The sequence below is a fragment of the Drosophila guanche genome, unplaced genomic scaffold (genome assembly GCF_900245975.1).
Source record: "Drosophila guanche unplaced genomic scaffold, DGUA_6, whole genome shotgun sequence".
NCBI lineage: Eukaryota > Metazoa > Arthropoda > Insecta > Diptera > Drosophilidae > Drosophila > Drosophila guanche.
The window spans coordinates 2,753,090-2,780,119 of NW_022995746.1; the positions used below are offsets into that span (position 1 = coordinate 2,753,090).

Consider the following 27,030-nt stretch of genomic DNA (forward strand, 5'->3'; position numbering starts at 1 on the left):
ACGGCCATGGCCGACCCATGGTCAACCCATAATTTGTTGGTAATTTATCAAAATCTAGATTATTATCCTACTGATGGATTATGCTGTGTGGCTCGATTAGTACATATGCCTGTCACCCACCGCCACCCCATAAGGCCACCCTCAAAGGACGTTCCTTCAGGTGAACTTGCATTTTTGATGGGCAATGACCAGATGTTGACGTTTTTATGCCCAGTACACATGGCAGCCAAGGGGTGTTTGGCATTCTGCAAGCCATTGGGCACACAGTTAATATTATTTAAAAATGCTAACTATATTTTCAAGCAAAAAAAAACTTACTCAAAATTCAGCTATAGTAAATCAGAGCAGTCCGTCCCTTAAATTTAGTTTGGGTTGCTCCAGCTCGTGTTGTTGTTGGAATTACTGAGCATAGTGTGCCAATTCAGAACTTACACAAACTGAGCCACACAAAAAACAACAACAACAACAAATTGGAAAACAAATACCAACCAGCTTGTTGACAACTTGCAGACACACACGCGCGAGCGCGCAACTCCTACGGCTCCTGCCACGTGTGGGGGGGGGTGGCGTTCTAATGGTGGCCCCACTTAATGGTTAGCGCGAAAAATATTGTTGTTATTGTGTTTTCCCTCATAAGTGGACACAAGGCAAAAGCTCAGTCAAACTTTGGCAGGCGAGCGTGCAAGGACGAAACCCAACGAACGGACTTGGCGCGCTACTTCTGGTCGGTGAAAATTGAGCTGGAACATGTCATCCCGGTTTGGACAGGTTTGATACCTTCGTGCAATGAATGATGGGCTGCGGTTCGTCCATGGAGACGCAATCGGCCAGCACAGAACTGCGACTGCAACAAAATGGTGTAACGGTAATTAGACGCCGCCATTCGACTGTCAGCAGCAGGTGAAATCAATATCAATATCAATATCAATAACCGATTTCGATTCACAGAACATTATCGATGAATATGTGAGGTTGGATGAGCAGATCAGCAAGTTGGAGGGCAGTTGTCCGGGTCCCAGAATGGCCACAGCCGAGGCCTGGATCGAGCACCTGCAGGGCAAACATGATGCGATGTTGGGGCTGGATGGCATGGAGGTGGCACAGCGGCGACAGGAGGAGCAGGACACCCCCGACATAGAGGCTCTAACGCTGCCCAGCTACCCACAGAGACGGGGGGAGCGTAATCAAATTGTGGCCAGCACGCCCACCAAGGACCTGGCCCAAGTAGGTGCCAACGAAAATTAACACCATGAATGGAACTTCCTTTAAGCAATTACTCTTAATGTTACCCTCCAGCTTGCATACAATTTGGGCGTGATTGGCGACACACGCAAGGCTTCCATGCACGAGGATTTCTTTGCCAACCTGAGCGAGTCTGCCCTTTATTTGCTCAGCATACGATACTATGGGGAGCTGTTGGAGCACACCAAGGAACGCCTGAAGACGCTCGCCGAGAGTTATGCGGAGCTGAACGAGCTGTATGTGAGGCAGGATGGTATCATAGCGTACATTAGTGGCGGCACCTACATGACCCGCCTGGAGGAGACCATCGATGAGCAGCTGGAGACGGCACGCGACACACGCGACAAGCTGGGCAGCACTCTGGAGCAGTGGCGCATCTGTGGCCTGCTGCTAAGAGCGGCAGCCAACTCCTCCACGCAGGCACTGAAGCAGTGGCGTCAGCTTAGCAGAATTATGTGGGTGGAACGAGGAGAACACAGTTGAAAAAACATTCGCTGATCTTTCATTCTCTTTTGCAGTGATCCCAAGCAAAAGCTGCAATGGGCGCTGGACTGTCGAAGTCTTCTACATGCCTCAATGATCTCCCTGGAGGCTGCACAGCTGGCCCTGCCCCACGTGGAGCTCAAGTACATGAGTCACCGCCAAGTGCTGGCCGTCAAGCACTGCAATACCTACCTGATCACGGACATAGCCAACAAGGCGCGGTAAGACAAGTCTGTCCTTTAGCTAATAGAATTCATCCTTTGAATCCTTTGCAGCTATGAGCACACCAGCCGTGTCTTTGGCACCTACGAGTCCAACATGTCCAAGACCTGCACGTGGCTCTACGAGACATTCAACAACACGCTTCGCCTTGACTTTGACAAGGCCGAGCGCACTGTGTCCCGCTTGTCCAAGACACTGCGTGACCATCGTGGTGAGGTCTTCATTACAGTGCGCAAATGAGAGAACAATTTGTGTTTTGTTTTTGGCTTTACTCTAATAAACATAAGGATAGTTAGTACCAATAGCTCTTGGCTGGCGTACGTTCCTCTTTGATGCCCATTTCATCCATAATGTCCATTTCGAAGGTGGACAACTTGGGCTGGAAGGTAATCTCACCCACCACAGCCGCTGCAAAAGAACACAAAATGTATTGCTTAAAATTGTATGTCACTCATTTAAGCTTCTACCTGGCGTATCCTTCTCGCGTTCTATGTAGGCATTTGGTGTTTTGTAATCATGCGTCTGGTTGTTTGTCTCCGGGATGGGAATGATACGCCCAGAGCGCATGGACACGCGTACCTTTTCGCCTTCCTCCGTGAAGCGCCATTCGAATTCGGTGCCCTGCAGATCGGAAGGGTCGACCAAGCGAATATCATTGAGTACATGAAGTGGAGCCTCGGACTTGATAATGATGCCGGGGAAATCCTTGTCTGCACCCACACGTCGATAGTGCCAATTGAGACCCTCCACAATAACCCAATTGCGCTCGGCAATTACCTGAGTGACAATGCCCTGCTTTCCCTTGTCCTTGCCCACCAAAACCTCAATGCGATCGCCACGGAAGAAGCTCCAATCCTCTGAAATGGAAACCAAAAGTGTTTCAGTTGTGTCCGGGGATACCCTCACATTTATTTGTACTTACCTACTGGCTCGATTAGCACCTTCCGACGCATTGTTGCGGGCATATTCTGTTGACGGAACTGGCCAGTCCATGGTCGGTTTGTGGTGTATCGAAATCGCTTGCGCTCCACAGTGCGTGGCAGGTAATTAGTTTCCCGCGGTGTTTGCCAATACACCTGAATAAAGTTAATTAAGAAAATTAATCAATATCGAACATTAAACCGGCAATATTTCCATGCTGCTGTTACGTGAGCCCCCAGTACGAGGAGTGGTTGCAGTCAAGAGAAGGAGAGAGAGACAGAGGGGGAGTATTTCCTACCTGTTTTTTGCTGCGCTCAATATATTCCTTGGGCAGATTGGAGAAGTTCTTCAGTTTGCTGGCCAAATATTGTGTTATGCGCATTTTGAAAGAATAATTGAACTAAATGTAATGTTTAAATGCGCTTCGCGAACAGCTGTTCCAGGTTTCTTCTTATGCCATTCACACAGAGCCGCATACATAGTTATGCGATAGTTGAAAACAGGAAAATTGTAAAAACTTTGAAGGCAGAGGTAACTTTATTTATCTTATTTTAATATTCAACATAGCCACAATAATTATTGATTTTGTTATAAAGTGCACAGAAACTTGGAACAGACACATGATCTCCGCATGTACCAGCTTCGTTGTGAGTGGCATAGCCGTTAAGAAGAAGCAACTGTTGGTTTTTTTTGCTCTTCTGGGGTTTTTTTATCGTTCCCGAGGCTTATATTACAATGCAAACCGGCTTATTATAAATAAAAGGTAAAAGATAGACTATTTAAATGAGTACACGTGCCGGCGCACCGTCATTTAAAGCGCACTCTTGCTCCGAGCGTGTTCTTAGTAGAATAACCGAGAACACGGCCACGGTCGCTTAGTCATAACACAAGAACACACAAAACACACACACTGATAAGAAGTTCCTGTCCAGAAGTTACACAAAAAACAATAACCACAATGTCCTGCCACATAGATATGGAAGACAAGACAGAGCCGGAGCCCGTGCTGCTCTCGAAGCATGCCAAGAATCTGCTGCGTTTCCTTAATATGCTGCCGGCGCGCATGGCCTCGCATGATAACACCAGGTGAGAGTGAGCGACGAGCGGTGTGACAGGATCGGAGATGAATCCTGCCAGTGCTACAATCATTTATTGCTGTTCTCACACAGGAGCACCATAGTGTTCTTTGCGGTCTGTGGCCTAGATGTGCTTAATTCATTGAACCTGGTGCCACCGCAATTGCGACAGGACATTATCGATTGGATCTACGGCGGTCTGGTGGTGCCACGCGACAACGAGAAGCGTTGTGGCGGTTTTATGGTAAGCATAAATGACAGTCTGTCTGATGAGCAAACAAGATGTGAGCATTCGCACCTTATCTTTCTACGTGGCCCAAACGGCAGACGCTGCGACAGACCTTGCCGCATCCTCAATGTCCCCCAATGTATTGGTTTTGCGACATTTTTGTTGTTTACTGTGGGACAGATGATACGCGTCTTGTCGCTCTGTTTTCCCAACGGCTGAAAATATACAATTCTCACCGAAAAGGTTTTGTTTTCACATGTTTCGTATGATATATGGCCTGAGCCCACGCTGTTGGCACTCCTCCATTTGCGCAGCAGCTCGATTTACAACCAACCTTTTTCTTTTTATCAGTCCAGCGCCTTATCAGCGAACAACCACTTTGAGATAAATCAATTAACGAATGGATCTTCTCTCTTTTTCAGGGCTGCCGTGCCATGGTGCCGCTAACCGAGGACGCAGATGTATTGGCATGCATGCGGAAGTATCAATGGGGTCACCTAGCCATGACGTACACCAGCATTGCAGTTCTGGTCACACTGGGCGATGACTTAGCCCGACTGGATCGGAAGAGTATTGTGGATGGTGTGGCGGCGGTGCAGCGGCCAGAGGGCAGTTTCAGTGCCTGCATTGATGGCAGCGAGGATGATATGCGATTTGTATACTGCGCTGCCACCATCTGCCACATGCTCGACTATTGGGGCGATGTGGACAAGGAGGCCATGTTTCAGTTCATCGCGAAAAGCCTTCGCTATGATTACGGTTTCAGTCAGGAGCTGGAGGGAGAAGCGCACGGGGGGACCACCTTTTGTGCGTTGGCTGCACTGCAGCTCAGCGGTCAGCTACATCGCCTGGATGCGGCCACAGTGGAGCGCATAAAGCGCTGGCTTATCTTTCGCCAAATGGATGGATTCCAGGGACGTCCCAATAAACCTGTGGACACATGCTATTCCTTTTGGATTGGCGCCTCCCTCTGCATACTAGATGGCTTCGAGCTGACCGACTATGCCAAGAACCGAGAGTACATACTGAGCACGCAGGACACGCTGGTTGGTGGCTTTGCCAAGTGGCCACAGGCCACACCGGATCCGTTTCACACGTACCTTGGGCTCTGTGGCCTGGCATTTACCGGTGAGCCCGGCCTTAGTGCTGTGATGCCTAGCTTGAACATGTCCATGGCCGCCTATGTGCATCTACAGCATTTGCACGAAGTGTGGCGAGCCAAATCGAAGGAGGGAAGTGAAGATAACGACCTTGCCATATCCAGCGCCGTTCAGCATCAATTGAAGCTGACCAAAGACGGCGAAGCGATAGCAACGACGACAGCGACTACCTCAACCTCGCCATTGATATCCGCACAATGATGGGAAACAAAATAGGGAGGAAGTAATGCGCAAATTCACACTATTGTATTTATATTTGGCCGTATTTTAGCCACGCTTTTTATATATTACGTAAATATTTTATTGCAAAGGGTTCGTGGAGGGGAGGCACTTCTCGATGAACTTCTCGCTTTTTATAGGGAGTATGTAGAGGAGTAAATACGTTTATTGTACAGCCTAAATTAATGTTAACATTTTGTAAGATTAAGCCTAAAAGTAAATTAAAGCGTCCGATGCAGTGGCATGTATTTACACAGCAAATCACTTCCATTTCCATAGCAGGAAGTAGCCTCGAAAGCCTCCACAGTTATATTATTGGTTCGGATCCTCAGACCTGCAGAAATAGCCGATGATTCTGGCTGGGTTGCAAATTGTAGCCCATGCTAGGACGATCCAGGTGCACACGTCCACGCAACGGAGCGAGGACCCGCTCGGTAACCAGAGGACAACGCTGCACCATCAGCGATTGCAGCCGCGTGCAGGTCTTCGTCAGTGCACTGCGGGAAAGGGACGAGAGAGAGGAGAGAGCAAGATGTTGGACTAGTAAACAAGGAAGTCGCTGGGATAGAAATCATTCAGATTGTAGGCATTGTGGGCATTGTCCTGCCATGGCCGATCGATATACAGGCGTCGCTGGCGCAGCGGGGCCAGAGAATGCTCCGTGACACGCGGACAGCGTCGGATGAGCAGTGTCCGCAGACTCAGGCAGTGTACTGTCAGAGCGCTAGAAAATATGCAAAAAAGTGCAGTCGGCAGCCTCACAAAACACACACAGACACAGCACACATACTAAGAAAACTATGGGAAAAAGAAGCCCCACAATGGAGCATATGGAAGGGAAAACGCTGCATGGAATTATTACTTACTGCACTCCATAGTCGGAAATGGCCACGCAGCCCATTAAGTTAATGTGCTCCAGCTCCCGGCAATAGTTTCCGATCTGTATGAGCACCTGATCCGTCACACTGGGTGTATGGGCCAGCGACAGGACGGTGAGTTTGTTCAGCTTACGGAAGAAGATGATCAGGCAGCGTTCGCCAATGGCACCGCAATGGGATATGTCAAATTCCACCAGCTTGCTCTGATGCAGGGTCAGGGCATCCACGGCGCCGGTGGTGAGCCACTGGCACTTGGACAGCTTGAGAATCCGCAAGTCCTTGCACTCCACTATGATCGGCTGCAGCGAGAGAGCCGTGATGTTGACGCATTCATTGAGATTTACGGCACAAAGACGGTGCTTATTGTTGGTCAGCAAGGGGAGCAGCAGGTCATCGGTCAGCCACTTGCAGCAGGCCAAATGCAACACCTCCAACCGCCGGCAGCAGCGGGCCACTACCTTGAAGGCCAGCCCAATATTGCTTGTATTATTTCCAGACAGATTTAGCTCCTGGCGTTTTTCCAGCGAAGCCTCGGCAAAGCGCCGCGCCGTCTGCGAGCAGCAGCGCAAGTTGAATAGGTCCTTTAGCGACAGATAGGTCGACATGTGTGGTAGGAGCACATCCTCCCAGCAAATGTCGAATAGTGCGATGTTAGCTTCGTGTGACCTTGGCCTTGGGCTGGGCGTTCGTGTTCCGTCCCCGTTCCCACCCATGGCCGCCAAGTGGGCCTCCTCCTCGACATGTAGGCTGCACATGCGTCCGATTACGTGATCTCTCTTCACCAAAATGCACTTTCAATGCACTCCTCCTATGCACTTCGCTTGCAACGTAATTCCACTCCGTCACCTTGTGTTTTGTTGTTTTTTTCTTTTGTTTACATTTGAACAGCTGTTGCTTCAGCAACTTCGATACTATCCCTCGAAACAATCGGAATCTCAAATCTCAGTCGAATTACTTTAATAATTGGCAGATTATAGAGACTGAGAACGTATACAGATCGGTAAATAGTACATACAAAACATATGAAAAGGTTAAAAGCATGTCAGTCTAAGACAAAGTCATTGTTAATTATTAAAATCAGTTGATTAAAGGGATTTATAATATTAAGAACAGCAAATATGTTTTTTTGGTTGACTTTTCAGTTTTAACCTTATTATGCAATCAATTGAGGAAAGATGTATCATAAACTCAGCAAATCCTGAGGAGAATTGAATGATGATTTGAGTAAAATTACATTTTTAAAGCTGAGAGTCCTAACCTGCTGGTAATATTAAATTGAACATCAAAATCGAGGAAAATGATTTTAGATTCACGGTATATTTACTGTATATTTTGAAAATGAAAAGTATATTTCGGTATATTTGATCGATAATTTCGCGGTCACACTGCTGTTGACATCATAGCTGTATAAGCAACAACAAAAAAATGAAATTTTTTAAATCAAATCAACATAACAACGATGTCTGATGACAATTGCATTTTTTGCAATATTGCCAGTGGCCAAGATGCCGCAACGAAGCTAGAGATTGAAACGGATGAATTTGTTGTTTTTCGGGATATTAAACCAGCTTATACGCACCATTACTTGGCAGTGCCAAAAGAGCATTATGCCAATCTGAAGACTTTGAACAAATCACACGAAGGCTTGGGTAAGAATTGTCGATCCCCTATCAAATTACGTAATGCCATTTAAGAGGAGGCGCCTCCTTTTCCTTAAAGTCACACGCATGGAAGAGGGCTTGAAAAGATTTTTGGAAGAGAAAGGAATAAGCGAAACAGATGCATTGTTCGGCTTCCATTTGCCGCCATTCATTACAGTCGGTCACTTGCACATGCACGCAATTGCGCCTCGTTCGGAAATGGGCTTCCTCTCCAGAATGATTTTCAAAACAGTAAGAACATCCTCATACACCCTATTGATACACTGCAAATCTTATATCCATATTACTCCACTGCAGACAAATGATGCGCGGCTTTATCTAAGAAGCAAAGAAGACTAAAAACGTCAACAGAAACGGGAGGCGATCTGTTTTCTTATTGTTCATTCCCCTTGTTTACCCCAAGCAGTGATTAATTGTACAAAATGTACAAGAAAATGTAAAGCTCTTCACAGAAACAAGGCCAAAAATATAAATATTTAAGCCCTTTTAGTGAAATTAGCTGAAATATAGTTAATAATTCATAATTATACGATCTCTTGACTCGTCCGCAGTGGCAAGATTCTCCACCATAGATCTGGGCGCCGCCTCGGATGCATTCGCAGTGCTCTGAAGCCGCCACAGATCCAGTTAAGATTAAGTGCGGAATATTCAAGAACAGGCGGCTTTTTATCTGCAGTGCTAGAAGGCGGGAAATTGTAATTGCCTTATTTAATGTGTGCATTTCTTATACCCATGCATGTATAGCTCGCAAAACATTGAGTGAAATAATGTACTTGGATGTGTTTGTTGATGGTTTCATTTTGAGAGAGAAAGGAGAGAGCAGCAATAAAATAATTGACATACAATCATTGCGGATGCCAAAGAGAGAGATAGGAAGAGAGCCGCCTCAGCATATTTGTGTTTTTGCGGTCTGGTCTTGCTATGCTGCCATCATTTTATTCCATTTCGTTTTGTTTAAGTTCTTCTACACATCGCGTGCTACAGCTCTTGTGTTTTCAATATATAGTATTAATAATATTTATTATTTGTTTTTTTGATATGGATCGACATCACAGGCGCTCTTTGAGGAGTTCCGCAGGTATTTATCTAATGAAAATATGGTAGGAATCATATTATACATACATAAGTGTGGTACAGTCAATGGCAAACAAAAGCAAAGGTCAAGGTAATGGTTTAGCTTGGCAACTCATAAACAATTTCATGTTTCCATATTCCCCCCTCTTCCCAAACAAACCATTAGTTCGTGTATACCTTTTCGGTCGAGAGTATTTTTCGTCAGTTTATATCGATAAGATAAATATCACCTGAGCACGGATACACCGATAATGGTCGAATGCTACCAGCTAATATGTTATCAGAAATCAGAGATTACAAAAGGACAAAAACACTTCAGAGCTGATTTTTGTAAGCAATTCAACAAAAAGAAGTCATTAAAACGAGCCAATCTTGTGGAGAATTAATTGTTGAATCGAATAAAATGATTAGTTTATTGCTGAAAGTCGTAGCTAACCGGTAATATTAATCAGAATATCAAAATCAAGAAAAACTATTTAGAATTTAAGGCACATCGGTTATATATTTCGCTTTATTTTTGAGGGTCGTGCGGTATATTTTATTGATAAATCCGCGGTCACACTCGTCGATATACCATCAACAAGTGCTGGGGTTTCTTCTATTTTAATATTCATTAAATTCAAACGAAAGCGAAACGAACAACTAAAAGCGTATATTAACTTGGCATTGTTTTGGACCAGACTGCAGTGCGTGGGGAAATATTTATTGCGACATAGATGCAGACACACACACACGCACACAGGCATATGACAGATGTGCGACGTGCTTGAATAAAATACATATAGACGACTGGCACACGCACACACTGACAGGCACACACACGTAGTGCGGATGTTCTGATTTTATGCAAGAAATCGAGCTATAATAAGAACCTCTGAAAATATATTAAAAATATAATGCCAAAGAAAGCAGGCGAGCAACGACCACGGCGAATAATGACAGAAGCAAAAAACGAGAAGCGTCTGTAAGCAGCAGCAGCAAAAAGGGACAGAAACGATACGTAAAACAAATCGGGAACAGACGGGCAGCTCGCTGCGGAAAATAAGACAAAAATTCGTAAAAATACGGCTAAAGCAGAGCCAGAGCAGATCCGATTCGACCCGGCTGACGTGCAGCGTCAAGTGTTTTTACAGAGTACGTTTTCTCAATGGGGGTTGGGAAGCACAACCCCTAGCAAAATGTTTTCTTTATTAATCTGTGGTGTTCCTTCATTTCATCCCTTCCCTTTCAACCACAATGCATCCTCATAGCTGATTCCATCGCTTATACGGACCACCAAACCATCCGCGACCTACATCTGAGAGACAGCCAGCATCAGCGTCAGCCCTTTCCATGGACGACGAACTGGAAGATAAGGTGTTCTATCAGACATACGTTTCCCACATGAAAATCCTATCGAAGTTCGCGGTGGGCTTCTCCTCCATAAATTCCCCACTGGCCTACATATGGAAGCTATGCCGCCTTTATGTCCTCCGGCCGGAGGTTGTTTTCTGCGGCCTCATTCTGTTCGTCTTGTTGATCTATTTGCAAGCGGTAGATGTGTGGGGTCGCAGCATTCTGGGTCGCATCCAGGCCTCGTTTGGTCGCCAGAAGGCTGCCAAAATGATGGAGATGTCCGCCATGGCCGGGGACCACCAGAGCTGGGAGGAAGTCAAGCAGCAGAGCTCAGCCTTTGCTGTACTGGGACGCAGGCCACGCATGGAGGATAGGTAAGAATCCTAAATCAATCCTTAAGCCAAACCAGCTAAAGCTCCTCTTTGTTAACCAGATTCATTCTTGAGGAGAACATCAACAACAACACTGGCATCTCCTTCTTTGCCGTCTTTGATGGCCATGGTGGAGAGTTTGCCGCTGATTTTGCCCGGGATGTGCTCGTGAAGAACATCTACAACAAAATAATTGAAATGTCCAAGCTGCTGAAGACTGAGTCTACCGGCGGAACCGGCGACTATGACAAGAGCCCCTATCTGGCACGCAAGCAAAGCGGCCGGAGGGATACCGCCAACAAGGAAAACACAGAGCCAGGAGCTGTATCTGTTTTACGTCGAGACAGCTTGCGTAAGGCACACAGCACCACGGCCGATTGCAGCGCCATAAAGCAAAAGACAACGGAGGCATCCATTGCCGACATTTACACGGCCCAGCTGAATGTGGCGATGAGGGCCAGTGGCAATGCCGCGGCCATGGGCTCTTCGTTTCTCAACAACAACAATAATGCACAGAATGGAGGCACCAACGCACCACCACCCGATCTCGAGGCCAAGTGCTACATCGAGAACGGACGCATTAACTTTGGGAAGCTCATCACAGACGAGATCCTGTCCGCCGACTACAAGCTGGTGGAAAAGGCCAAGCAGACGGTAAGTGAAATTCCCACCCCCCAGTAGCTGGGTATTTAATCTTTCGTTTCCATTTTCAGACGAATATTGCAGGCACCACAGCATTGATTGCCATTGTTCATGGCACCAAATTGATTGTTGCCAATGTGGGTGACTCCCGGGGCGTCATGTACGATTCGCGTGGCATCGCCATACCGCTGTCCTTTGACCACAAGCCACAGCAGGTGCGTGAGCGTAAGCGGATACATGATGCCGGTGGATTTATTGCTTTCCGGGGGGTTTGGCGCGTGGCTGGAGTACTGGCCACATCGCGTGCAATGGGAGATTATCCGCTGAAAGATAAGGTATGTAGGAAATGATGCTCATCAAATGATTATTGTGCTCTAATCTGAATCTTTTTACTCTAGAACCTAGTAATAGCCACGCCTGACATACTGACCTTTGAGTTGAACGATCACAAGTGAGTGCCCGCAGATAATGACTGATTGGCATTCTAATTCACATTCCGCTCTCTCCAGGCCCCACTTTCTGATACTTGCCTCTGATGGTCTCTGGGATATATTCAGCAATGAGGAGGCTTGCGTCTTTATACAGGAGCATCTTAAGGAGCCGGACTACGGCGCCAAAGCCATCACAATGGAATCGTACAAGCGCGGCTCTGTGGACAACATAACCGTCGTCGTAATTGTCTTTAGGAATGGTGTCTATAAAATTGGCGGCTCATCAGCGGGAAAGCTAGCAGACGCTCCTGCAGCTGCTGCTGCTTCACCATCGTTGGCCAAATCCCCCTCCGTCGCTGCTGTGCAACGCTCTAATTCAATCAAAACCAAATGAGGAGTGCTACAGAGTGCCTGCTTTAAAGGAATAATTAGCTTTCCCCCAGCCGTTGGCCAGGCTTCCCTTTATCTAGTTAGGCGAGATGTAAAACTCTTCGTTAAATGTTAAATGAATCCAATGGCACGCACCCACATACACCACAGACACAAGCATCACATACGTTTGAGGTTCCTTTGGTAATCCCATTTATTGTTGTCCCATTACCTCATACCCCTACACTTTGTTTCCCACCCCACACACACACACACACACGGTACACCACCCATCTTCGGACGTAATTATTTATTTAAATTATTTGTTATACGATAATTGTAAAAATAGAAACATTTTCTAAAAGGTGTTTACAATAAAGAAAGCATCGCAGAATGCAGCCGAGTCTTATGTTGTCTTAAAGGGAAGCAAGCGAAAGGAGGAACTGTAATAGAGTTTCATAGCAGGCAGCTTCTAGCTCGCAACCAGTTTTGTTTCATACAAAACAACAATTGACAGTTTCACGTCATATCGTCTCCTCTGGCAATAAATCTCTTCTCTCCTCACTGTTTATATTCATTCTCCCACGTTCTCAACCATCACGCAGCACAAAAATAACCACATTCCGTTTTATAAAGGACGCTTAATATTTTATTTTTGTTTTCACATCAACAAATTAAATGGGCGACCAGAGCATAGACATAGTCCAAGAGCTTAGTGAGCTGATACAGACACTTGCCAGACGCGAATGGTGTTGTCAGAGTAGCCGGCGAACAGAGTCTGGCCGTCAGTGGACCAGGCCAGGGACAGGCACTGGGGCTGATCGGCCTTGGAGGTGGGCGAGACGACCTCGGGGCGCAGTTCCTCAACGGTCTTCTTGCATGCCAGATCCCAGATCTTGATGGATGGGCCGTAGGCGACGCACAGCCAGTAGCGGTTGGGCGAGAAGCACAGGGCATTGATGATGTCGTTGTGCTCCAGGGTGTACAGGTTCTTGCCGTCATTAAGATCCCACAGCAGAGCCTTGGAGTCCTTGCCACCGGAGGTGCACAGGGAGCCGTCGGGCGAGACGGTGACGGTGTTCAGGTAGCCGTTGTGGCCGTGATGGTTGTTCTTCAGCTTGCAGTTGGCCAAGTTCCAGACCTTGACGGTGCGATCCCAGCCGCAGGACACGATGATGGGATTCGAGTGGTTGGGCGAGAAACGCACGCACGACACCCAATCGGTGTGGCCATCCTCCTGGATGGTGAACTTGCACTCGGCCAGGGTGTTCCACAACTTGATGGTCTTGTCCCGAGAGCCAGACACGATCTGACGGTTATCAGCCGAGAAGGCCACCGACAGCACATCCTACAAACCAATGGAGAAAATATATTATTAGTCGTTGAAACACAATTTGAACGTTCTTAGGATCAGCGGGAAAGATTTTCATAGGAGAATATTTTCAGTGTATTTTGCCTACTTACGAGAGAGCCTCGAGCAAATGAGGTAGTACGCTGACTTTGCGTTGAACCGATCGTACAGATGTCAACCAGGAATTCTGCCTCGCATAGGCGCAATATATTCGATCTGTACATGGCTTGGCCCCACCCCTCCCATTCCTCTGCCTAAGCACACTCCTAACCTTACACGGAGCCATTTACCAGTACAGATCTGATTTTTGTTTCACTTGCAAATCTCATTTCCCTGAGAAAACTATATTAATTGGAAACTTATCCCACCTTGGTGTGTCCCTCGAAGCGACGAGTGGTCTTGCCGGCAGCCAGATCCCACAGGCGAAGGGTCTGATCCCAGGAGCCGGACAGAGCGTAGTTGCCGTCGGACGAGAGCACAACATCGCTGATGAAGTGGGAGTGGCCGTAGAGGCGCTTCTGGGGATAACCGTAGTTGGTGTCCTCATCGCGGGTCAGCTTCCACACGATCAGGGTCTTGTCTGCAGATGGGTAAACACAACATTAGATGGGTCCTTCGGATGGCAGAGATATCGGCGGATTTTTTCCGGCTTTGGCATTCGCAAAAGCGGCTTCCGAGCACTTGCCACGGGAGGCCGAGATGATGGTGTCTGGATCCTTGGGGTTGGTGGCGATCTGGGTGACCCAGCCATTGTGGCCGATCAGGGTACCACGCAATTGCAATGTCTCAGACATTTTCAGTCAATTATATATTTGCAACGGGAGCGCAATTGAACACGTCCAAAGGCGCTGCTAGCTGGCAGAAAAGAGGAAGAGCTGGCAGAGGAACATCCGGCCAGTGTTTGGCAACTTGGCGAATGTCAAACTGCGATAAGTGCTGGAAAACGTTCGGAAAATACTCAAATTATTTTTGGTATATTTCTGTGCTCAAATTGAGACGCAAAAATGGGGAGAGAGAGTATCTTACTCTCTCCGCTGACCTAATCCTCTCTCCACTGACCTAATCCGCTCTTTGGGACGACCTTTTTAAAGCTCCCATCCTTTTCGCACCTGTTTAAAGTATCCGTAATAGTGCATGCGAGAGAGAATTTCCCTGACCGTTTAGACACAGGAGAGGATTTCCTTAACCGTTTAGACACAGGAGGGGATTTCCTGAAGAATTAATTTAATTTAATTACAATTTTTAATATTTTCAATTAATTAACCTTAAAGCTCTTTTGGTTTGTAAAGGGAGTTTGAAAACTCTTTTCCTTTGCGAAGGGAATTTTGGAAATGATAACAGATAAGGCCATGCCGGGCCAAGTATATCGGTATTCAGAGTCCCAGTTCAGATTTCTAAGGGCGCATATAAAAATCGTTTTTGAACGGATTCAACAAGAATGTGTTGCTCCTTGTATGGAGGACTACACACACACACAAGAAAAATACTCCAATATCGGGCGGATATATCTGAGTTTAGCCCCGATTATATTGTGAAGATAAAAGAACTGCCACCCAAAGCACTCCCAGCCAATTAAAATATTTACTGTTATCGGTATTACATGATATTAGTTAACATACATGATACACACATTTACATACTGAACACAAAGCTGCATTGCTTCCACAAGGGATGATTTATATGAAAAATTCAAAAACAAAAATCTAAAATATAAGGTCTAAAGGTCAATAGAATGGTGTAATTCTGATAAGCCACATCGAATCTTCAAACTGATATAATTATTGTTCCTTTGTAAAAATTCTTTACAAGCTAGTAATATCAAAAAGAACATAAAAATCGTGGAATGTCATTTAAGACTACGAAATATTTACAGTGTATTTTGAAGATGCAATGGTATATTTTATCGATAATTCAGATTTCACACTTAGGGTTTCAAATATTTAATTAATATATCTGTGATATATTTTGCTTGGAGAAAATATCAAAATATTATAAAATATATTGTAATATATTGATAAACACAGATCTTACTTTTTTTATGATCGATCTATACATAACCAGTCAAGCTCGCTTGCAGGAAGTCCTTGCAAAACCAAACTTGGTGGTTTAAGGAAGAAAACACAAGAGTGTTCGTTTTTCAGTATTCTAAATTTCAACATAAAGTACCTGGTCAATGCGGACTCATCGTCTGCGACCAACGAATTTAGCTGTAGCGATTAAATTAAAAAAAAAAAATTACTTCAAAAATATCGATATATTTATTAAAATTCAATTCAGTGCACATCGAAAATAAATAGCTCCCATAAAGAAAACTGAAACCTTACATATGTTTTTAACATCTTCAATCCTTATTCCACATTTCTGTGTTTTTTTAGTTTGACTTATTCAACTATTCTTCGCATTACATACATAATTCTATTGAGTAAGTGGTTTTCGGCTCACAACACACCTCACAAAAACCATACTGCTGTAGTTAAACATATTAATGAATTGATATTTTGGGATAAAAAAATCATGATATGAATATATTTTTATTTTAAAAAATATCGATAAATTGATAGTTTGATATATGTTTGACAACCCTAACTGCAGAAGGTATGTTTTGTCCATAGATCCGCGGTCACACTGTCGTCGTCGTCGGGAACAAAAAATACGAAGAAAATTGCTTTATTCAACGAAATTTTGCATCAAATTATTGAGCGCAAAATTTCAGACGAGAGCAAGTGAAATCGCGGCCAGCAATCTAATTTGCGCGGATAGTATATTTCTTTCTTACCCCCGGTTAATAAAAAGGCGTCAAAATTGAATCGACAAAGATTGACGAGTCTTTTCCTTCCACCACAACTGCGATGGAGGATAAAGCGACAACAAAAGATCTTGATCAATGGATTGAGCAGTTGAACGAATGCAATCAGTTGACAGAAACACAAGTTCGCACTCTTTGCGACAAGGTAAGGGATTTTAGTTCGCCCTAAAATCAAAGGTTTAAAAATAATTTTCATCATTGCATGCGAGTAATTTTTTTTGCAAATGGTGCTGCTGCTGCTGCGTGCCTCTACCTCTCTCGCTTGCACTTGCGGTGGTTCATGAATCATGACGCTCTTGCTTGCTTGCACAGTAGCGGCGGCGGCAGCGGCTTGCGTCGCCATATTGGAATATTGGTAAATTCCAACAGCCAAGCGGCTGGTATAACCTGCTCGAGTAGAAGTGAGACCAACATACAGTGCGTTTAGTGTGTGTGAATGCGACAACTAGCCCAGCGCTTGGTCTAATGGGCTAAACCTGGGCAAAAGAGATATTTTTTGTATTGTTAAATTTCCCAGTTTGTTGTTTAATGATAGGGCATTGCTTGTGGTTGTTGTTGCTGCCAATGCACTTGAGGAAATAGGCAAACAACCTTGCCGCACCGCCCTCCTATCAATCAGCAATAGGTTTTTTTCGCTGAGTAAATATTACTTAATGTTTTTGTGTGTTGGTGTGCGGCGCTGCTTCTAGAATATGTATCTATGTACGTTCTTGGGCCGCATACAAAAGCAGGTCCCGTATCTAGATAAATGCATTGACAAGTGTTGGCAGTGTGCCCTGCATTTATTATTTGAGGAACATTTAATTAATCCATCTCAAGCGCTGGTAGTGAGCCGTTTTTAATTGTTATTAATTTGACAATTTTACCGTTCAATGCCCACACACACGAGTATGCTCTCAGCACTCAAAACACACACACATATGCAAACAAACGCTCAGAGAGAGTGCAAGTGGATGGAGAGACAGACAGAGCGAGAGAGAGAGACCCATACAGATAACGATTCATTGATTTGGGAGTAAGTGGGGTTATGTTTGCGTCACCCAAATATTTAGACTGTGTTCCCATTAAAGGTCTCTCCCGCCTGAGGCAGAAGAGTTCTCAATTCTTCTCTGACGTATCTTCCATTTTGTTGCTGCTTACCCCTCTCCCATTCCACCGAAAGGGTGCTGGCCGCGAGCGAAGATAGACAGAGGTAGAGAGAGAGAGTGAGCAAAGCATCCTCTGTTTAGCTGTGTAGGTGAGCGGCCTCGTGATGTGCTTCAAAATCCCCTTGCCATAGGCTTCTGGGGCAGGCGGAAGCAGCCGCCCCAAGGTAATGCATATAGCTAAATATCTAATTGGCTCACGCATAAATCTTAAATCTTACAAAGCAACAGTTCCGGTCCATCCCGGAACTGGTCTATAGGCAGCAGCAAAGAGAGCGAAGAATGGGCAAACATCTTGGCCCTGCCCTTATCCAATAGCAGGCAGGGGTCTCTCACCCCTTCCTTGTTTCTAGCTATTTTTGGCCCATCTTATATCAATGATATCATCTACTAGAGAATAACAATGAATGAATGAATGAACCCATTGACTTACTCTTGATTTCTCTCTTCGCAGGCCAAGGAGATCCTCTCCAAGGAGTCGAACGTGCAGGAAGTCAAATGTCCCGTCACAGTCTGCGGAGATGTGCACGGCCAGTTCCACGACCTCATGGAGCTGTTCCGGATAGGCGGCAAGTCCCCTGACACAAACTACTTGTTCATGGGCGACTATGTGGATCGCGGCTATTATTCCGTGGAGACTGTCACCCTGCTGGTGGCGCTGAAGGTGCGCTATCGCGAGCGCATCACCATCCTGCGCGGCAACCACGAGTCGCGCCAGATCACACAGGTGTACGGCTTCTACGACGAGTGTCTGCGCAAGTACGGCAACGCCAATGTGTGGAAGTATTTCACGGATCTGTTCGACTACTTGCCGCTGACGGCGCTGGTTGATGGGCAGATCTTCTGCCTGCACGGCGGTCTCAGTCCGTCGATCGACAGTCTGGACCACATTCGGGCCCTCGATCGCTTGCAGGAGGTGCCCCACGAGGGACCCATGTGCGATCTGCTCTGGTCCGATCCCGATGACAGGGGTGGCTGGGGAATCTCGCCCCGTGGTGCCGGCTACACCTTTGGACAGGTGAGTTACACTATAGGCTATAGACAGGCATAGACTAATCCGTTGATTTTTCGTTCTTAGGACATTTCGGAAACGTTCAACAACACAAACGGCCTGACGCTCGTGTCGCGTGCCCATCAATTGGTGATGGAGGGCTACAACTGGTGTCACGATCGCAATGTGGTCACAATTTTCTCAGCGCCAAACTATTGCTACAGATGCGGCAACCAGGCGGCTCTTATGGAACTGGATGATTCACTTAAATTTTCATTGTGAGTACATCCAACGCGAGGGATGGTAACTGGAACGTGATTCACTATAACGTTCTTCTCTCTTCTTCTTAGCCTACAATTTGATCCAGCACCGCGGCGCGGCGAGCCTCATGTTACGCGAAGAACACCCGATTATTTCCTTTAAGCTGGATTGCGCTTACATTTAAACATATTACATCGCATTATAACAACAAGAACAACAACAACAAGAAAAAAACCCAATATATAATATAAACAAAACAAACAAAAGAAATCAACAACCAAGCAACAACACAAAGTATATAAAAATAAACAACAACAAAATGGCAAATGCTGTTAATGAGAAATGATAAGAAAAGAAATCCCTAAAACCCAACAGAAAATGAAAACCTATTCTCGATGCATTTGTTCGAAACAATTCGAGAACGATGCACTAAGCAGCCTTTGATCGTTCCGTTGTTTGTTGTTTTGCCCAAGTCGCATTCGGAGGCGACAAAAGATAAATATATCAAAGAGAGGAGTGGAGCGGATGAAGGAGGAGCAGAGGCAGAAGCAGGATGAAATGATGATACAATCCAATCAAACCTACCAACCTACCAACCAACCAACCAACAACCAAGCAACAAGAACTACAACTACTTAGCTAAATTTGTTAATTTATAAAAATAACGAACTAAGCGCCGCAGCAGCAGCAAGCAGAAGCCAGAAACCAGAATGGGAGTGATGGATGGATGGACGGGTGGATTATGACATGTGTGGGACTTTTAGGGCGGGGAAGGGGGAGAGTATATGACAAAGGACGATGGACTACGAACAACTGACATACCGACCCCAGGACGACAGCAGACGGCAGCATGTGGGAGTACTAAAAGCATGAGGGAGGAAGTAGCACGAGAAGCAGGAGCAGCAGCAGCAGCAAGGGGGAAAAGCGCGGGGCGGGCCAGCGATTCATACAAATAAAAAGAAAAAAATTATATAAAGAAAATAAGGAAAAAGTTTAATATTACTGATTAAAATTACAAAAACAAAAAAAGCGAATAAAATTATTAAAAAAAAGTAAATAAAAAAAATCCACAACACTACAAAAAAGGAAACCGATTAAAAAAAATTCATTACAAATTAAGTTCATATGTAACTTTAATAATAATAAAAGAAAACCACACAAAAACACAACACGGAAATTCCCCGACATTTCAAAACGTCGCACCAAAAGTAACGGTCCAAAGGGAGGACAATGATTGTGGTGGATTTTAAGAGAGAGAGACACCTTAAGAGAGGGACTAGAGAGAGTCTTTGAATGTTTGTGAGTAAGCTTTAAGGAGAGGAAACAGCTAAGAGTTCTTTCTCTTACAATGAGCTTCCTTTGCCAAGAGCGAGCATATTATTTCGCAATGCTGGCAATGCCGCTTGCCACTTGCCCTGCGGCTAACGGTAGTGTGTATGCGAGCCTGCCAAAGATAACACGACCGAAACGGGAAGCGGAAGTCGGGCATCAAACGGCTACCTAATTGAGACCACAAGACCAGACACAGACTAGAGAGGACACGACAAGACCTCAGACCGAGACCACGAGGTATCCATCGGCATACCGCCCCCGAAAAACGATGCCAAAGTCGGAAATCTAAATCAGAGCCTGGTCCTGGTCCTGGTCTCGGGGCCGGGGGTCGCATTTGATTCCAAGGGAAAGCGAAAGCAAGCAAATCTTGGCAACTTTGTATAATTTTTTGGAATATTTTAACAGCCACACAGAAGCACACCACAGCATACGTTATGTGTGTGTTAGTGTGTTTGTTGTAAATTCAAATTTCAAAACATGCTTGGGACCCTCAAGTACCAAAGAACTTGCTCCACACACACAGACGCACACCGAACATACTCCGTACACCTACCGAGACTTGTCATCTATCATGCCCCAACGAACCAGGATTGGATGCGTGGTCGGGGGGCGGAGGTAATTGTCGCCATCGGGCCGGGGGGTCCTTGGCGGCTGCTTTGGAGCGAGGTTATAAGAGGGAGGAGGGGGTGTGGGTTGGTGTTGGTGTTGGGATTCTGTGAGGTTGGAGCAGATTGTATTTGTCGTTGGGCCAGCGACTGCGAGACTGCGGCGTATGCGACATGGAAAATCCATTATCACGAAGTGAATTTTTACTGAAAAATTTACATACCCCCACAGCATCCCAGCCCCCTACCCCACCACTACACCACTCGCTCATATAAATGTGAAAATAAATCCTGAGTGCGTGTTGTTCGGGAGGAGGATGGGGAAGGAAAGAAGGGAAGGATGGTAAGGCTGCAATGAATATAGCCCACAGAAATACAACTCTATTTGATGGCCCGTTATTAAGTTAAGGAATGCCACACAGAAAAGTTCATTCCACCTAGCAAAAGATTGTATTTAATTAAAGGCATAAATTCAAAATGTATCCTGCTGCCGTTTCCACTGCCTTTAAGGCCACTCCTAGATGACGGCCGAAAATGTTTGGACCATAAAACAAAAGTAAGTGAATCGGTATGATGGATACGGTTAAGGTTTCGGCATGCACGAGAGGATACGATTACGGTTTAGGGAGCAGAAGCAGGAGCAGAATCTGTGTGTGGAGGTTGCCTAAATATTAAAAATTTAAATGAACTGCTCACTTTTTACGATTTTGTCCTTAGTTTACGACTGAGGAGAGGCGAGGCCTCTGCCTAAACAAACGTTTTTCGTATTTTTATCGTCTCTGGGTTGGTTTTTGGGGGGGTAATTTTTGGGCTGCTGCTGTGGCTATAGTGCGTTGGTCCGGGGGGTTTATTCCTGCTATTCTCCCGTGCAAGTATCTTTTACGATGCAAATTTGTTGCCATAAAATTGAAGAGTGTAGCCAAAAGTGAGGCGCTTTGCCTAAATAAACTTTGCAGACTACAATGATGATGATGAGTTGCCATTGCCATTGCCCTGGTTGATGATGATGATGCCTCGTCCGCCGCCCGCCGACCGCCACGTGCTGCCTGCCTGCCTGCCAGTCAGTCTCGATTTTCTCTCTGGCAAAAGGTTGAAAGGTCAGGCCTGGTTAGGAGCAGCAGCAGCAGCAGCAGCACAACACTCACACGTTCACAGGAAGGGTGTAGTGTGGTGTAAAAAAGGGGAGATCCTAGGGCGAGATTGCCTCTCCGTACAGTGGCGGCAAATCAACGAAAATCGATTCCCGCTAAATACCCAAAGTTGGGGGCCACAGCCCCTCCCCCCAAGAGTTAACAACGTTAACCCAGCCTCAACTTGGCAAAATACAAAACTTTTTCCACTTCTCACACTGCCCCCGGCACCGTCCTCCCCCGGCTGATAAATCCCCAACGATTTGCGTCTCAGTCCTACCATCAACGTGCTTTATTTTTTGTGCTATTCTTTTTTCTGTATTCTGTATTTAACATTTTGTACACTTTTTATGCCAATCTCGTAATCTATGGGAATGCTGGCAAAGGAAAGGTATCTTTACCTGGCAGCTAATCTAAGAGTAACTTAAACCGAAGGCTATCTTACTCGCTGATTAGATAAGATACGAGTAATTAGTGTGAGAGTTGAGATAACTTAAAGATTACCAAGTGCTATCTACCCCAACGATGGGGGTCATACAGTCGGACTTCTTTATAAAATAATAATAAATATTTAAAATTAAAATAATGCATTCTAAAAATAAAATAAATATATTTGTTATCCCTCAAGCTCGTCCCTTCATTTTAATAAACTAACACAAAATGGTATTTCCACTGCTGTAGCAGCTGTGAACCACGTACGACGTGGGAGGTTTCACTGTTTATTAAATCAGTAATTAGTACGACACCGGCCTCTCCAGGCACATGTCGTCGAAGCACATGCTGTCTCTCTCTATCACTTTTGCTTCTAGTTTCTTCCCCACTCATCACACACACACACACACACACACATATATATATTCACACAGATGGAACCGCAGGCTGCTGCTGCTCTTTTGCTTTTACTTTTGTTTCCTTTCTTTCGTTTCTTGCTTCCTTTCCACCTGCAGGAATTACTCAAATTTATCTATGTTCCAGGGCATTCCTATAGTCACTCTATATCCATCTCACTCCTGGACTCCCCCTCCCCCAAATCGTGCTCTAGCATTGTTTTTATTTTTGTTTCTACTTTGTCGCTTTCTATTTGTTGTTGCTGGCCTTTTCTGCTGCGGGCATTGACTGCCTTCCTTCCGCCTGCCCGCTTCTTCCAGGAACACGGCATGGGAATGGGCTGGGATAAGTTCAAGGGAAGCTGGAGCTTCCTGCTTCAAAGTCGGATCCAGGGAACCTGGCGCCTGGCTCCTCTCTTCCGTGGCTCCATGCGTTGCGTGTTTCGTTTTTGTACGTTTTCTATTGCCGCTTCCTTCCGATATTCCTGTCCTCTTCTTTGTTGTATTTTTATTTTCTTTGCTTCTCTCTCAATTTTTTTGTTTTACGTTCTTCTGTCTCTACAGAATTGTTGTACCCTGGAACATGGTGATATTACTTCCAAGCTGACGTTGTTCGCCTTGCGAGGGTCACTAAAAGACAAGCGACAGAAAGGGAAGGAGATAGAAGTTGCTCCGTGGTGAATGCTTGGATCTCAGAGATCAGCAAAGGCGTCACCGAACATTTATTTACTGAACTGCACTGGGTATCCTCCAGTCCGTATCCTCCTTGCGTGGCTCCCTTGGAGTTTTTCTTTATTTCCCAGTGAATTTGGGTGTCTCGCACGTGAGCCGCATAATGAAATTTGCTGCCCCGACACGGCGGCCACTCCCTATTGTGTGTGTCGTTCGTGTCTCTCCCTGTGTTGTTGTGTGTGTGCTTCGGGGTGTGCCCAGCTGCTTAGCCTAATCTTATGTCGCCTTAAAGAGATGTCATTGGAGCTGCCTCCAGCTCCAGCTACTGCTCCAGATGCTCCCTGCTGCTAGCAACTTAATGCGAAGGAATCAGAGTTTCGGCCTGGTCTTATTTGCATTCCCGTGCGCCCAAAAAGGTGACAACACAAAATGCTCAATGTGGCAAAAAACAAGCTACCATCGACATTACCAAACAAAAAGCAAGAACAACAACAACAACCAACACACACAAATAGAGGCAGACAGCTTGGGGTCTTAGCCTGGTCCAATGTCTGACCCCATCTCCTGCCTCCTATCGTTTCACACTTTTTGGCTGCGCTGTGCTTTCAAGTGGAAAATTACTTTCGCAGCTTTATGATGCGGAAATTATATGAAAATCATGGCGAATTTGCCTTACAAGGAATGCGATTCGGCCAGGACCACGACAACGACAACGATGGACCGTATTCAGCTGCCGCATATCCTGTATACATCTGCATATGTAGCCTCCGTTGGCAGCTTTTCTCTGGCGCTATCTCTGAGTCCCGATCAAGGCAGGCACCAGCCACGCCAAGCCACACCACGCCCACAGCAGCCAGAAGTCGCATAATGAAACGAGCTTTTGGGATGCCGTTGACAACTTGGTTGAGGACTCATCCTATACTCCACTTTCGCCACGCCGGCAGCTGCTGACTGGCTCCATTTCCATTTGAATTAGCATAAAACGAGGCGGCTTACGTCTGTCTATTGTAGGATGGTGGGGCCTGGAGAGGGGTGTGCTGTGCCACTCCGAATCAAAGCCAGCCACCGTCGTCGAGTGCGGGGCGAGATATCATCTGTTGCTGTTGCTGCCGTTCCTTCTCCATCTGCTTCTGCTTGTAACTACGCTCCTGTGTTGCGACGACTTCGTTATCTTTTTAACTTGCTGCCGTCGTTTATTTAACTGATAATGATTTGATGGCAGTTGGCTAAGCTTTCGACAAAGCCCTGTCTCCCACACTAACGCCGACTCCCAGGTCCCAGCTCCTAGACCCATTTCCACGCCCATTCCTGCGCCATTTACTGAGGTCAATTACACGCTTTCGATTAAATTTGCCATGGATTGGCGATGGTGTTGCCTGCTGGGTGTTGACACGGAACAGCTGCCTGAGAACGAGGAGTCAGTCCCTGCCTCCCGGTCCGGGTTCGTGTCTTCCTTCACTCATTCCCAGCATTCATTCCGCTCTCCTTTGCCTCCGCTGGCAGGGGCATGGGAATAGAGAAGAGCATGTTGTATGTGTGGCACAAATAAAGTTGAATTATTATTTTTCTTTATGCTTACTTTGGTCGGGGGGCGGGTGCTCCTGTGGTTGGGGGAGGGCGTGGTGCGTGCCTGGAATGCTCAAGTGTTGCCAAGTTGCATATTCGCTTCGTTATCCCCCATTGGGGTTATGCCACCAGCAGCAGCAGAAGCAGCTCCACATCGTCAAGCGCGCTTTAAAGAGGGGATTACGCAAACCATATTGGATATTTAACAAGGAATTGCTGGCATTTCTGTATAAATTCCAGCACACTTATCCCATTTTTAATACGCACTGACGGTATTCCCTTGACTGGCATATAAATTTTGTGGTTTTTTTTGTGGTTTTTAGATTGTTTCGCGGAGGCTGCAAAATGTAAACAAAGATCTGCCATTTTTGATGACATTCCAGTGTGACCATTTTTTGCAGAGAAGAGCGCACATTCCAATTGAGCCGCAGCTGAAGAGAGAGAGAGAGAGAGAGAGAGTAAGAATGGGAAGAGAGTGCAAATAGCGTAAACACGCGCCATTTCTTTATATTTTAAGTGAAAAGTGCTAAATTCCTCGAAATATCAACGTTCTTGGCGATTAATAAGTGCGGCTTGGTGTGTTTTCATTTCATTTAGTCATTTGAAGTTTAGTTAGTGTTTACTGCAATGAAACTGCAGAAGGAAAATGCGAAAAGGCAACAAGAAGATCGCTCGGCATTTGCCGCTGCTCCCCGTGTTTTTTTTTTTTAGATTTTGTAAAGAGTAAAAGTGTCCAATTCAAGGTTCTTCGCGATAAATGAGTGTTGTTTGGTGTGTTTTCATTTCATTTAGTCATTTGCCGTTTATTTAGTGCCTATTTCAATAAAACGGACGAAGGAAAATGCGAAAATTTGGCTGTTGCCCCCCCGTGTTTGTTTGTTTTGTTTTTGTCTTGTGTAAAAGTGCTATGTTCCGCGAAAACGCCATCGCTCATATCAGTTTTGTATGCTCTCGTGTAATTTCCACACAAAACACACGTAAGTTCCCACAGCAATCATTTATTTAGCTTTCATCCCATTGCAAAATAAAACAAACAAAATACCAAGTCAAAATTCGAGCTGGTGCGATGGGCGAACCCATCTCGGGTCGCTTTGCCCGCTGCCTGTACAACAGTTTCCTCCTGTGCACGGCACTGAGGGCGGTGCAGCAACTGCAGCCAGAGGAGCACCCCTTCGCCTATGCGGCCTGCGCGGTGGGCGTTGTGGTGTCAGGGCTCGGCCTGCTGCGTGTCATCTTCGCCAGCGGGCAGCCGAATGAGTGCCGACGGTTGCGCGACGTGTGCCATGGGTTGCTGGAGCTGGCTCCGCTGCCGCTGGCCAATATGGATCTGTACATGCAATCCACGGGCATGCTGAGTGCCTTGACCCTGGGCCATGCCTGCTTTGTGCTGCCCCTGAGCTGCGATCTGTGCTGTTCCCTTTTCAAGGGTCGCCAAGACTGCGACACAGCCGATAGTCTGCGTAATCTTACGATACTCGGGAACATTGTGTCATTGGGCTTTCTGGGCATAATGGAGGGGAACTTCTTCTATATTCGCATGATGCTGGTGATGTTTGCGGTGCGTTATGGTGGAGTGCTGATGGACAGCATGCAGGAGGAAGCCAGCGAGGATCTACAGCTATGCGGCACGGCGCTGTTCTTTCACCTGCTTGGCAAGGCCCTCGAAGCGAAGTGAGTAACCCTCTAACAGGAGGTTAACTATGCTCAGGACTTGCGGTGGCCTCGTCCTACGCTTCAAGGGTTTCTGCATTTAATTTTCCATGAATTCGACTTTGGCCTTTCTTTTTCTGCAGTATTAAATTTCATTTGTCGGCTTTTCAATTGCTGTTCATGTTTGCTCATGTTTTTGTAATTGCCACAACACTCCATATCCGCCCCCCTATAAGGAGGCCACTTCTATGGCTTCCCTGGTGTGTCACACACACACACATTATAATGATGTATCGGCGATTACCGATGCGCAATAAGTGCACCACCCCCAACCCGTACCCTTGGTACACCCCTTAGTCCCCCACCAATTGAGACACAAAG

General features: G+C 45.9%; 9 protein-coding genes across 12 annotated transcripts; 6 read left to right on the forward strand and 3 right to left on the reverse strand.

The window, feature by feature from the left end:
* The first annotated feature begins 349 nt into the window (after positions 1 to 349).
* LOC117581887 lies at positions 350 to 2,289 on the forward strand. Its single transcript, XM_034269354.1, has 5 exons — positions 350 to 865; positions 949 to 1,224; positions 1,297 to 1,697; positions 1,761 to 1,946; positions 2,001 to 2,289. The coding sequence occupies exons 1-5, from the start codon at positions 791 to 793 to the stop codon at positions 2,185 to 2,187; spliced, it is 1,125 nt and encodes a 374-aa protein (XP_034125245.1). The 5' UTR covers positions 350 to 790; the 3' UTR covers positions 2,188 to 2,289.
* On the reverse strand, positions 2,196 to 3,325 carry LOC117581889 (probable 39S ribosomal protein L24, mitochondrial). The gene is made up of 4 exons (XM_034269358.1): positions 3,167 to 3,325; positions 2,870 to 3,023; positions 2,415 to 2,804; positions 2,196 to 2,355 (listed from the first exon to the last, which is right to left on the reverse strand). The coding sequence occupies exons 1-4, from the start codon at positions 3,248 to 3,250 to the stop codon at positions 2,240 to 2,242; spliced, it is 744 nt and encodes a 247-aa protein (XP_034125249.1). The 5' UTR covers positions 3,251 to 3,325; the 3' UTR covers positions 2,196 to 2,239.
* A 181-nt stretch (positions 3,326 to 3,506) lies between these two features.
* On the forward strand, positions 3,507 to 5,813 carry LOC117581886 (geranylgeranyl transferase type-1 subunit beta). 2 transcript variants are annotated; one of them, XM_034269353.1, is made up of 4 exons: positions 3,507 to 3,631; positions 3,843 to 3,954; positions 4,038 to 4,188; positions 4,596 to 5,813. In XM_034269353.1, the coding sequence occupies exons 2-4, from the start codon at positions 3,845 to 3,847 to the stop codon at positions 5,532 to 5,534; spliced, it is 1,200 nt and encodes a 399-aa protein (XP_034125244.1). In that variant the 5' UTR covers positions 3,507 to 3,631; positions 3,843 to 3,844; the 3' UTR covers positions 5,535 to 5,813. The 2 variants fall into 2 exon arrangements, with proteins under 2 accessions (XP_034125244.1, XP_034125243.1); XM_034269352.1 differs by lacking the exon at positions 3,507 to 3,631 and having other exon boundaries at positions 3,747 to 3,954.
* LOC117581888 (F-box/LRR-repeat protein 15) lies at positions 5,701 to 7,349 on the reverse strand. 2 transcript variants are annotated; one of them, XM_034269357.1, is made up of 2 exons: positions 6,419 to 7,347; positions 5,701 to 6,049 (listed from the first exon to the last, which is right to left on the reverse strand). In XM_034269357.1, the coding sequence occupies exons 1-2, from the start codon at positions 7,183 to 7,185 to the stop codon at positions 5,881 to 5,883; spliced, it is 936 nt and encodes a 311-aa protein (XP_034125248.1). In that variant the 5' UTR covers positions 7,186 to 7,347; the 3' UTR covers positions 5,701 to 5,880. The 2 variants fall into 2 exon arrangements, with proteins under 2 accessions (XP_034125248.1, XP_034125247.1); XM_034269356.1 differs by having other exon boundaries at positions 5,911 to 6,276; positions 6,419 to 7,349.
* Positions 7,350 to 7,839: 490 nt separating this feature from the next.
* On the forward strand, positions 7,840 to 9,108 carry LOC117581765 (histidine triad nucleotide-binding protein 3). 2 transcript variants are annotated; one of them, XM_034269168.1, is made up of 4 exons: positions 7,840 to 8,079; positions 8,150 to 8,322; positions 8,389 to 8,454; positions 8,544 to 9,108. In XM_034269168.1, exons 1-3 carry the CDS (start codon positions 7,890 to 7,892, stop codon positions 8,428 to 8,430), a joined length of 405 nt encoding a protein of 134 aa, XP_034125059.1. In that variant the 5' UTR covers positions 7,840 to 7,889; the 3' UTR covers positions 8,431 to 8,454; positions 8,544 to 9,108. The 2 variants fall into 2 exon arrangements, with proteins under 2 accessions (XP_034125059.1, XP_034125058.1); XM_034269167.1 differs by lacking the exon at positions 8,544 to 9,108 and having other exon boundaries at positions 8,389 to 8,506.
* A 635-nt stretch (positions 9,109 to 9,743) lies between these two features.
* LOC117581763 (protein phosphatase 1L) lies at positions 9,744 to 12,716 on the forward strand. Its single transcript, XM_034269164.1, has 6 exons — positions 9,744 to 10,299; positions 10,416 to 10,874; positions 10,934 to 11,525; positions 11,585 to 11,848; positions 11,912 to 11,964; positions 12,023 to 12,716. The coding sequence occupies exons 2-6, from the start codon at positions 10,498 to 10,500 to the stop codon at positions 12,336 to 12,338; spliced, it is 1,602 nt and encodes a 533-aa protein (XP_034125055.1). The 5' UTR covers positions 9,744 to 10,299; positions 10,416 to 10,497; the 3' UTR covers positions 12,339 to 12,716.
* A 218-nt stretch (positions 12,717 to 12,934) lies between these two features.
* Positions 12,935 to 14,533, reverse strand: LOC117581764 (guanine nucleotide-binding protein subunit beta-like protein). Its single transcript, XM_034269166.1, has 3 exons — positions 14,350 to 14,533; positions 14,033 to 14,244; positions 12,935 to 13,661 (listed from the first exon to the last, which is right to left on the reverse strand). Exons 1-3 carry the CDS (start codon positions 14,456 to 14,458, stop codon positions 13,026 to 13,028), a joined length of 957 nt encoding a protein of 318 aa, XP_034125057.1. The 5' UTR covers positions 14,459 to 14,533; the 3' UTR covers positions 12,935 to 13,025.
* Positions 14,534 to 16,284: 1,751 nt separating this feature from the next.
* LOC117581933 (serine/threonine-protein phosphatase PP2A) lies at positions 16,285 to 19,820 on the forward strand. The gene is made up of 4 exons (XM_034269414.1): positions 16,285 to 16,615; positions 18,070 to 18,633; positions 18,694 to 18,884; positions 18,957 to 19,820. Exons 1-4 carry the CDS (start codon positions 16,514 to 16,516, stop codon positions 19,027 to 19,029), a joined length of 930 nt encoding a protein of 309 aa, XP_034125305.1. The 5' UTR covers positions 16,285 to 16,513; the 3' UTR covers positions 19,030 to 19,820.
* Positions 19,821 to 25,988: 6,168 nt separating this feature from the next.
* Positions 25,989 to 26,825, forward strand: LOC117581923. Its single transcript, XM_034269397.1, has one exon. The coding sequence runs from the start codon at positions 26,066 to 26,068 to the stop codon at positions 26,672 to 26,674; it is 609 nt and encodes a 202-aa protein (XP_034125288.1). The 5' UTR covers positions 25,989 to 26,065; the 3' UTR covers positions 26,675 to 26,825.
* The last annotated feature ends 205 nt before the right edge of the window (positions 26,826 to 27,030 follow it).